The sequence below is a fragment of the Thamnophis sirtalis genome, unplaced genomic scaffold, assembly GCF_051295495.1.
Source record: "Thamnophis sirtalis isolate CommonGarterSnake01/CBP01778 unplaced genomic scaffold, rThaSir2_p1.2 scaffold_12, whole genome shotgun sequence".
In the NCBI taxonomy this organism is placed as follows: Eukaryota; Metazoa; Chordata; class Lepidosauria; order Squamata; family Natricidae; genus Thamnophis; species Thamnophis sirtalis.
In genome coordinates, this window is record NW_028261392.1 from 60,963,851 (window position 1) to 60,975,649 (window position 11,799).

At 44.4% G+C, this 11,799-nt stretch overlaps 1 protein-coding gene across 1 annotated transcript in view; it reads right to left on the bottom strand.

Annotated features, from left to right (window-relative positions):
• ACBD6 (acyl-CoA binding domain containing 6) overlaps positions 1–6,635 on the bottom strand; it is a 110,017-nt gene extending 103,382 nt beyond the window's left edge. The window contains exon 1 of the mRNA XM_087726893.1: positions 6,324–6,635. Coding sequence (XP_087583019.1) covers positions 6,324–6,608 — 285 coding nt within the window. The 5' untranslated portion in view covers positions 6,609–6,635. The remainder of the gene's footprint in view (positions 1–6,323) is intronic.
• Positions 6,636–11,799: the final 5,164 nt, after the last annotated feature.

The window sequence follows — 11,799 nt, forward strand, 5'->3', positions numbered from 1 at the left end:
TTTAAAAAAAACAAATCAAACCCATAGAGTCAATCATGGTCCTGATCAGCCACTCCCACAAAGGAGGCCACACCCACAGAGTAGGTCCGAACAATTTTTGAAACCCACCACTGGAATATACTCAAAGGGAAGATAATAAGAAGTGTTCACATTGTCACAGTGCAGAGGAAGAGTAATTTACGCGGGGACCATGTCTTTGTTAGTGTGATCTCTTGCTTCTACCCACCTACAATTATGTGTCACTCCTAGTTCAGGGTTTCCCAAACTGTGAGCTGTACCTTCCTTGGAGAGGTGCAAACAAGAGTTCAGGAAGCTGCGAAGAACTTTTTAATTGTGCATTGTTACGATACTGTAAATCCACCTTTCCTAAAATAATGGTTTCAAGTGAGTAATATGGCAGTAGACAAGAAACAAACCTTATTTTTTAATAAAAAACATAAGAAATCGAAGTTTCACTGTATTTTTGCCAGGGTTCATTTTGGCGTTTGGATTTTGGGGAGAGGTAGGTGCAATAAAATTCCATTAAAGAGAGGTGCAATAAAAGGTTTAAGAGCCCCTGCCCTAGTTCCTTATTTAGATGATTATAAACTAATAATCCAATTAGCCCTACGCTTCTTAGAATTTGCTGCAACCTATTTAAGATCCATGTGAATACAATATTGGGCCTCTTAGCTTTGCTTGCTGGGATTCCAATGATCATCGTATTCTTTTCCTAGATTAATAAGTGAAATAGTTTAGAACTCTTCCGTTATTTTGATTTTCTATAATTTTTCCACTACAGATTATTCTGAGAGAGATCGAGTCACAACATCTGAATACTGGCAAGTATTCTACATAGCTTAGAACAGTGATCCAAACCTTTTGGGCACCAGGGACCGGTTCCATTGAGAAAAGTTTTCCCACAGACTGGAAGGGACATGCTAACTGCTATTGCTATTGCCGGCGCGCATTTGTCGGGCGCTTCGTAGGGCTTTCAGGCCTCTCTAAGCGGTTTACAGAGTCAGCATATCGCCCCCAACAACAATCCGGGTCCTCATTTTACCCACCTCGGAAGGATGGAAGGCTGAGTCAACCCTGAGCGGGTGAGATTTGAACAGCCGAACTGCAGTCAGCTGAAGGAGCCTGCAGTGCTGCATTTAACCACTGTGCCACCTGGGCTCTTGCGCGCCGACAAAAGCGCGCCGACAAAACCGCACCGACAAAAGCGTGCCATCAACAAGCAACATAGTGGGACGCGAAAACAACGTTATAACCCTAACCCTAACCGCGGTTTTGTGGGTGTGCTTTTGAGGTCACGGTTTTGTCGCCGTGGTTTTGTCGGCGCGCATTTGTCAGGTCACAGGGATCCCTGCATCCGGGGGATGGGGCTTTGCTTGTTTGTGCCGGTCCACAGACCAGAGGTTGGGGACCCCTGGCTTAGAATCACCACAAATTACTTGTCACAAGTTGAGGATGACTGCATAAAGTTTCACACGAGCAGAAGCTAAATCTCACAGCTAAAACTTTTCCATTAATAGCAACCTCATACACTTGAAGACTAGGCACAGAGGTTTCATGACATAAAACAGCTAAATGGAAAAAAAATGACATTTTCCTCCATATTTATTACACCTAACACAGCAACCTTTGCTGGTGTTCCCCGGACTCTTTTCGGGGAGATGAGCAGAATATAATGCCTGTAGGAGTTTGAGGGTTTCCTCTCAAATAAAGTTGTTCATATCCAGACTGAGCTTAATGTCAAACGGATGGAGTCCATGGGGATAAAATCGTAGTTTCTTTCGAGGGAACCCGAGTAGCTACACTAAAAGTTATTTGTAGTTTCAGCTATTCACCTGTTGATCCTAGACCTTGGATAAACACCCATCATGGATTATTCAGGTGACTAGATGGGGTGGGAATAGCAGTCTCCAGGAAATAATTAATGCATCTTTGAAAGGTGGAGTAATGCTGTTTGGAAGGAAGCTCCCTCTTGAAGAGGCAACTCTGTTGTGTTTGACAACTTCTACCCAGTCTCCAACTGTTCTGGCCCCCACTTAGCCTGTTCCAAAACTACAGTCACACAAGCTTGCAAAAGAAAGCCTTTATCAGTCCCGGCTCACACTAGCTGCGAGCCCAAAATAAACATAGATAAAGTCTCTGGCAAAAAGGTTACGCAGCAGAATGCAAAAACAAAACTCTTACAGCAAACCAGGTTTTCAGGAAGCAAAATCACTTATCCAAGTGTCTCTTTGAATCATAAACACAAACTCAAACAGGGACGGAACTGAATTCTCGAACAAACGACGTTGACTTCTGCAACCAGGGCGTGGCACCATCAGTCCTTTTATCCGTAGGAGACTCTAACGAGCAACAGCTGTGTGTAATCACCTCCTATGAGTCCTCAATTGTGCCTTACGTCGGTCAGCTCTTCTCCTACGTGCATCCCGAAACAACTCACAGGATTCTTGCTCAGCCTCTCTTGTCTCCTCCCCACTGATCCAAGGCTCAGTCATTACCTGGGGACCAACTAGTCTCTCTGAGCCCTGCTTGGAGTCAGACCCCTGTCCAGAGCCCTCCTCCTCTTCCAAGCATGACTCATAGGGCCCCTCGCTGTCAGAGTCTGATAACAGCTCCAAAGGCTCCAGCCGAGCCACAACACCAACCCGTTCTGTCCCCCCTTCACGGCTCTTAACAAACGGCAAGACGAATAAACTTAAAAGGAACTTTCTTTATCAGTTCTCGGCTCAGACTGGCTTCGAGCCCAAAAATAACATAAATACAGTCTCTGACTAGATAACAGAATGAAAAACAAAACAACTCTTACAAGCAATGCACTTCTCCAAGTATAGCCTTGAATCAGGGTTACCGGAAACACCAAAGCACTTATCCAAGTGTATCAAGCAATGTTGTACGCACGAAGGAACGTTGACTCCTGCGACTAGGGCGTGGCAACATCCGTCCTTTTATCTCCAAACCTGCCCCAAACAAGCCCCAGCTGCATAATGAATCTTGTATCCCGAAAAGACTCACAGCAGATATCTGCTGAGTCACAACACTAACCCATCTTTTTATGTCAATGTGACTTATTTTTCAATATTTATATCTCACCCCAGTCCTAGCAGACTCTGGGTAGGGAGTAGTACGGTAAGAAATACAGCACAAAACAAAATATATAATATCTAAAGGAGGCGCTGAGTCTCTTAAACTTTGCAAAGAAGTTTCAGTAATGTTTCTTGCCTTACCTTATATTTGATGTAAATATAAATACTTTATATTTACTTTATAAAACGAGTGGGGCCAACCTATTTTCCTAAACACCAGAAGGCAAGACAAGAAACAACGGATGGAAATTAATCAAGGACAGAAGCAACCTAGAACCTAGGAGAAATTTTCTAATGGTAAGAGCAATCAACCAGTGGGAACAGCCTTCAGAAGTTGTGGCTGCTCCGTTAATGGAGGCTTTTAAGAAGAGACCAGAGAGATATTTGTCCAGAATGGTATAGGGTCTCCTACTTGAGCAGGGGGCTGGGTTAGAAGACCTCCAAGGTGTCTTCCAATTGTTATTCTGTTAAATCCTCTCCTGACAGGCAGATTCTATATGATCGAAGCATGCATATTTAGATTGCTCCTTTGAAATTAAGAAATGTGTACATAAAGAGCACTTCATAATTTCAATACCAACTGATAATTTACACAGATGAAGTGGTACATCCAAGATTCAGTATGGTATCACAGTTTTCAGCCTATTGAAATCTTTTCGCACTTTCAGCTGGAAATGAAATACTGCAAAATGCCTTGAACAATGAAAACATATGTATAAGAGCCGGCTCGCTCCAGCCTCCGAGAATTTTTGTCTTCATTTATAACATTTAGGTGGCTGGCTAACTCAAACAATGAGATTCTGGATGGTATACTAAAACAATTACGTGTTCATCCAGGCTAAAATATATTTAATTCACCAACTTGGAACTCTACTCATTCTGACCCAAGTGCTGGGGAAAATAGTACAGTCTTAACTATTTAAGGCAGTGTTTCTCAACCTTGGCAACTTGAAGATGTCCGGACTTCAACTCCCAGAATTCCCCCAGCCAGCATTGGCTGGGGAATTCTGGGAGTTGAAGTCCGGACATCTTCAAGTTGCCAAGGTTGAGAAACACTGGTTTAAGGATTTACAGAGTACATGGAATTATAAATAAGCAGAATTTTCAATGGACTATAATCTGAATTAACTTGAAGGGCCACCAGTTAGAACATGGGGAGAGGGGAAAGAGGATTGTGTGTTGCTAGTAGATAAAATAAAATGCCATCCAGATTTCGAAAAAAGGGAAGTCTTTAAATTATCTAGATCCTAAATTTCAATACCTCTAGCTTGCGTGTATACCACATGTTCAATATGTTCAAAACTGAAAAGAGCTTGTGATTTGAAGTGGCGTGATGAGCTAAATCAATCCCTGTGTTTTTTTTACAAACCATAAGTTTATAGCTTCACATATTAATGGAGCCAATTAAAGCAACATTTAGCAAGTGATGTACGCAAATCTTGGGATGCAAAACTACACTTCAATCATAAATAATTCATGAGTCAGTGGCATCCTCGTTGTTGGTCAATGCAGTTGCCAAACCAGATGTTCCTGGTGTGTTGACAAGGTGGTTACTAAACTATTTGATGAAGCAGATGCTGTAATGTGTTACTACTAAGGAAGGGAGGCTTTTAAGAGAAACCAGTCTGCTGCTGAATCAAGAGGCGTTAGAACACTATTTGCAACTTTGGTGCATGTGATTTTGCCCTTTCAAAGAGTTCTGCATTCTAGCTACGTTCGATAAAAACCATGGACATCGGATGGGTGTTATTTCTTTTTTCCCTAGGGAGCGGGAAGGGAAGACCCCTGCCCACACTCTCCTTTTGCCCCTAACTTTATTGAATAGATACACCGAAGCAGATACGTATCCAGTTCCCTACCTCCTCCTGCTCCAACCCTTGGTTCTTAGATTCTAGGCGTTTCGCTTGCTCAATACACTCAGTCATACATCATCTTCAATTGTGCAAAGCCAGATAGGTATTGAGTAAACCATAATTAACCAGATGCCTGCATTCGGCAGAGTCTTGGGTTCCTCATATCTGACATACAGAAAGGAAAAATTCCGTATTATGGCAACAGGGGTGTGTGTGTGTGTGTGTGTGTGTCTGTTTGTTTCTTTCTTTCTTTCTTTCTTTTTCTTTTTCTTCTTCTTCTTTCTTTCTTTTTTTCTTTCTTCTTTCTTCTTTCTTCTTTCTTCTTTCTTCTTTCTTCCTTCTTCTTTCTTCCTTCTTCCTTTCTTCCTTTCTTCCTTCCTTCTTTCCAATACAAACACTGGCTTCGTAGAACCAGCCTGCTATTTATTGGTCCCAATGGCGGAGAAGTTATCCACGCACCCTTCAAACGTGAGTTTAACGGTGTGTTATTGTGTGCGAGATACACACTGGCTTCGAGTGAGTCCCTGCAGTTGTTTTTTTATGCGAGGCTTTCCGGAAGGCATCAGGCTTTGCTAGGTAACCCTTGGTTCCCAGATTCTAGGCGTTTCGCTTGTACACTCGGTCATACATCATCTTCAATTGTGCAAAGCCATATAGGTATTGAGTAAACCATAATTAACCAGATGCCTGCATTCGGCAAAGAGTCTTGGGTTCCTCATATCTGATATACAGAAACGAAAAATTCCATGTTATGGCAACAGGCGTGTGTTTGTGTGTGTGTCTGTCTGTGTGTCTTGTCTGTCTGTGTGTCTGTCTGTGTGTCTGTCTGTGTGTCTTCCTTCCTTCCTTCCTTCCTTCTTTCTTTCTTAACAATACAAACACTGGCTTCGTAGAACCAGCCTGCTATTTATTGGTCCCAATGGCGGAGAAGTTATCCACGCACCCTTCAAACTTGAGCTTTGTGCGTGGTGTGTTATTGTGTGTGAGATACACACTGGCTTCGAGTGAGTCCCTGCAGTTGTTTTTTTATGCGAGGCTTTCCGGAAGGCATCAGGCTTTGCTAGACGGCGAGACCCACTTTGCTTGGACCCGAAGCCAGCAGCTGGATGACCTCGGGAGGACCCTCCCTTCTCAGTCCCCGGGAAGGAGGAGGAGGAGGAGTTGGGCAAGGGCGAAATCCTTTCCGAAAAAGCCTTGCAAAACAACCGCGAAGCCAGTGTGTGTCTCTTGCACACACACACACAATGACACAAACACACAAACGCTGCCTCCACCAGCCAGATAGAGAGAGTCAGATAGGAGATCCTCCACCTTCAGGAGCAGTCTACCTGTAAAGACCCCCCCCCTTCCTGGTCCAACCCAAGCGGTCCGTGGGCGCGGGCAGCCTCACCTGCTTGTAGCGCGCGTACAGGTAGAGGAGCTGGTCCTTGCCGGCGGCGGCCACCAACGCCGGGACGCGCTGCACCGCCCTCTCGAACTGCTCGGCCAGGCAGTTCAGCGGCGGCGGCGGCGGAGAGGAGGAGCGGCTGTCCGAGTCGGAACCGGGGCCCGGAGACTCTCCCAGCCCTCCCATCAACACCACCACGGCCGCGGCCGCCCTCTCGTCTTCCCCCGAGCTGCAGTCGTCTCCTCCGCCGGCTCTCCGCGAGCCCTGAGCCGGGAACAGCGACGCCATGGCGCCCGCTCGTCCCGCGCCCGGCCCGCGGCCTCATCTCGCCCCGCCCACTGCCCCGCCCCACTCCGAGGAAGCGCGCGGCCGCCAGCCAACAGCGGCCCTCGCCTGGGGACGAAGCCACGCCCCGCATCCCACGCGGAGGCTTTCTCCCCACCCCCCAGAGACCGGCTCCCGCATGCGCGGGAGAAAAAAAACGAAACCAAACCAGAGAGCTACGCAATTTTACAGATCGTCATCACGCCCGAGGAAATGCTCTCGGGGCCGATTTTTTTTGTAGTGGTTTTTTTTTTTTTTCCTTTCCCGGAGATGTTTCACTCGTGGCAAGCCGCTCTTGCCTCTGGGAGGCTTCTCTATGGAAGGACGCCCGTGTCTCCCAGCTAAAATAAATAAAACTGTTAAGAAGAGGGAAAGTTCTGTTTCAGAAGTTAGAAAGGCCGAACTTTCTTCAGGGTATTCGGGGCAAAGCTTTGAGATGTACAGTCTGTAGGAAGTTATCACCCAGCCCTCTCCCAGAAAAAATGAAATGAAATATCCTAGGAAGTATTGAAAAGGCAGAATATTATATTTCCCTGGATGTGAAAAGGGAGAAACATGTTTTAAAGACAAAGTAGCTCCCTGCAGCTTCCTGCCCATCCCCACTTTGTCAATGGGTCATTAAGATGTCCAAGCCAGACCCTTTACATAATAAAGACTTCTCCCCTTATTTTGGGAGTCAAAAGAAAATAAGATCCTGTCTTATTTTCGGGGAAACCCGGTAATAATATATTGGCCTAATTGAAAGAGAAGTATGAAATAGAAAGGCGATGTATCTGAGCATGTTACTGTACAGCCATACTATCAAAGGTTATTTGGGGGGTATTACACAGCTTTGTAGGATAAACTGTTGACCCCAATAATAGCTGTTATTACTTAAGTACATAATAAAGAAGAGAGAAAGCAATGGGAGTCCTCCCTCCCCCCTTCCTTCCTTCCTTCCTTCCTTCCTTCCTTCCTTCCCTCCCTCCCTCCCTCCCTCCTTCCTCTTACAGCCTTTGGATATTCAGCCTTTTGGATATTCATGTTATGCTAAACACAGAAAAGATATCAGAATTACTGAGTGTAAATAAATGAATGGATAGATCGATAAATGTTGGAAGTGAAAATGAAACATTTGTTCACCATTCAATATGTAACATTCTTTTTACTCCACATCCTCTTTCTTTATCTTTATTTCTTTATTTTCCATTCAGTCTATTGAGATATTCTGGCTTCTAATTTTTTTTTCTTGACTTTCCTGAAATCATTCAGCCTGCACTCTTAATTTCTTTCACTTCTAAGCTTTTCATTCTCAAGATCCACTCAAAGAATTATCTGTCCTACATCCAGAACTTTTCAGGATCCATGTATCCATCGCTAATTCTCTCTCCCTATCATCAAAGAGAATGAAATTAATCTTTTTAGAATTATTTTACTCCATTGCCATATTCACCTAATGAATAAATTCTTAAAACAATTTTAGAATGTCTTCTAGGCAGATACTCATCAGTCATCATTGTCATTCATTGAATTTAAATAGCCCAATCACCTTTTCTCTCATTTGTCCCATATCACACAAGATAACATGGTATATTTTTCCTCTTAATTTCACAATTTCTTCCTAAAACTCATCTGTGGTTCTTCCACTAGCAATATCTTGGTGGAATCTTCCTGCTGTAATGTAAGTTTCACTTAAATTTGTTGTGAAAGTAAGAACATAAAATTTTTGTTAATAACTGACTCCAATTAGCTTCCCCTTAATATAGGAAATGTGTGTCCCTCATTGAGTAACTTTGGGTCATATACTCTTTTCAACTCAACCTATCTTACTGAATTGTTGTGACATAAGATCTCAGGAAAACAGCCTTGAACTTCTAAATGAAAGACAAAATAGAAACCTGTTGTGGCCCAGCAGGAGCCGTTGGAGCTGCCACCAGACTCCGACAGCGAGGGGCCCTATGAGTCGGCTCTGGAGGATGTGGAGGACCCTGGACAGGGTTCCAACTCCGAGCAGGGCGCAGAGAGGCTGGTTGGCCACCATGAGGAACCTGAGCCTTGGACCAGTGGGGAGGAGACAAGGGAGAGTGAGCCGGAGGCCAGCAGTGAGTTGTTCCTGGATGCCCTGCGCTGAAGAGCTAATAGGCGTCAGGAACAGTTGCACAGTTACAGGAGGCAATTGCACTCAGCTGGTGGTTATTAGGCTCCTCTCCAGACTATAAAAAGACTGCTTGTGCACACGCCCCTTTTGCAGAAGTCAACACAGGAATTAATGTCGGAGAACATTATTGTGAGCTTGGCAGGCTGGATTGCTGCCAAGCTTTATCTATGCTGGATTTCTGCCCAAGCTTGTCCTGCCGGGCCACAACACTTACAGTATCACAATTGGCACTGGCAACATGGAGATGTTGCAATGGCCACAAGTTCAAGCACCAGTCATAAGCTTACTTTTTTAGTGCCATTCTAAGTATGAATGGTCATTGAACAAGGCAGTCATCATCCAAGGACTACATGTATATAAAGTATGCCTGTACAAATGCCTGGACACTGCAGGTCTGGAGAATTCCTGTCTTTACTCCTGAATGGGGTTGCACTTTCTTACGCAAGTATACAGGCTTTCTCGGGCTCTCGGTTCTTACTAGAATGGAACACTTTCACTTCTTCTCTCCTTCCGGAGCCATCTCCGACTATGTCAGCCTGGGGGCTGCCTGTTTGCCGCCGGTTGGAAGCACTTTTCTTGGGTCGACCAGGGAGTTTGCGATGTCCCTGCAACCAGCAAGTTTTTGTCTTCCTAGTCACCGTCTCTTCGGGACGGTTTAGGTCCTACCGGACCGTCCAGGGGCAAAAGTATCATCGGCAGACTCGGACTGTCGAGTCCGCACGAAGTATCATTGCGACATTGGCTCCTCCTCTATGTGACATATCGTGACTTTTTTCCGCTTTGCTAAAGTGGGCATCAGCGTGGCCATATATACCGTGTGTGTGTTTGTGTGTGTGTGTGGTTGTTAGAAGCACTGGGGAATGTTTCACAAGAGCAAGAGCTAATATAATAATGCAAATTGCAGCCAAACTCAACACATGTACCAAACCTTTGCTGAAGCACTAAACATAAAATACTACACAAAGGCCAGAGCACTTACCGAAAGGAGAGGGTAGTTAATAATAAGGAAGTGATTGTGAGCACAGAACCTATTGTCCTTTCCCAAGGCCTGAAGATACCAATTTGTAGCCTCTTCACCAGCTGTGCTCTGAACAGCTTCTCTTGAAGATTTGGCAGAAGGTTAGCTAGTGCAGCCAAGGAGATGCTTCTTTGTAAGGCATATATATATATATAATTGATTAGTATTGGAGAGCATAACAAAATGTCACATGTTCCCATCAGTCTGAAACAAGGAGTTCCAGAGATACAGCAATCCCCTCTTCCCACCTCATTGTTAGTTAGGATGAAAAAGTAGCAATTGTTTCAGGCCAGGGATTGCCTTTTGGTATCTCCCTGGAGTTTCTGGAACAAAAATAGAAACTCTCTCCACATCAACCACATCGATATCTCACCTTGGGGGAAGAGTTCTTGCAAATCCATTTTAGAAACAGGGAAATAAGAAGAGAGAGAGAGTGTGCCAATACACACCAGACACCGTTTCCAGGAAATGCAGAAGTTGTTAATCAACATTTGCATTCCTTTCTAACGTCTCCCATGGTTTCTCAACCAAAAAAAAAAATGCATGTTTTGACAAAGCCTCCTTTGTCTGCAATTTCAGGCTCTCAGCCTGCAAGCCACCACACGAGGGCAGTCAATCCATTTTTTTTTCTTATTGATTACCAATTTGCTTTTAGGAGAATGGAACTTGTCTCATACCACCTCCTGGTTATTTAAGAAGCATGGTTATTGCATGCAATAGCCCCCATCACACTGTCTTTTAATGATGAGTTGATTGATGTTTAAACTAGATTAATGTAGCAGCAGGCCAGAGGTGGGTTCCTACCAGTTCGCACCTGTTCGGTAGAACCTGTTCATCAAATCTACCTAACCAGTTAGAAGAGGTTCCACCAGTGGACCCGGAAAGCCGGCCACAGAAGAGGTTCCAAAATGTTTTGAAACCCACCACTGGTGGGTGTGTAATGTCCCGCAGTTATCTACACATTAATAATGATCTAGTAATATTTCCTTATACATTATAGGGACCTTTCCTTACATAATTGGTGTTTTCTTTCATACTTTTGGATTTCTAATTTCTGTTTCCGTTAGTTGGCAATTGCTAAAACCAATCCCACGTGAAAAAGTATTCAAAGCCTTCTTGATTTTAATTGTCAATTTATTTATTCCTGCACATTGTAATATTTATTCATTTACATATCTCTGTTTTTTCCACTGTTGTGCAAACACAATTCCAGCAGCTGCTAACATGTGTAAAATTAAATATATATTATACTCCCTTTCAAATAGCCAACAAAATATTTCTGGTTTTAATTCCACATCTTGCTTTACGATTGCTTCTAACCACTAACTTCTGAATAGCTATTTTCAGAGGGCCGGAGCTGCCACAGAGAAGGCCCTCCCCCGGGTAATAGCCAGATGGCATTGGCTGGTAGATGGCACCCGGAGGAGGCCAACCCTGTGAGATCTAATGGGTCTGTGGGAGGTAATTGGCAGCAGAATACATGTTCTTCCACAGGAACAGTAAGCTTAAGTTCAAAGCCCAAGAGAAGGTATAAAAGCCCCTCACTTTCAACTCCATGTGTTCAGCTGCAACAGAGAACCATGTGCTTGGTGATTCTCTTCCATCGTTAAAACCTCTTTCCAATTAGCCTCCATGTTTCCAGTGTCTTTCTCCCGGCTTGGAACTGAACCAGTTGGTTATTTCTTCCAACATAAGTTTGGCTAAGTTAGACAAAGGAGATGGCAAAGAAATGAGCCGAGGTGGCGCAGTGGTTAGGGTGCAGGCCACTTCAGCGGACTGTTATCTGCAGTTCAGCGGTTCTAATCTCACCGGCTCAAGGTTGACTCAGCCTTCCATCCTTCCGAGGTGGGTGAAATGAGGACCCAGACTGTGGGGGCGATATGCTGACTCTGTAAACCGTTTAGAGAGGGCTGAAAGCCCTAGGAAGCGGTATATAAGTCTAACTGCTATTGCTATTGCTAAATCCCAGAACTCTGGTTCTATCTTACCTGGAAGGGTCC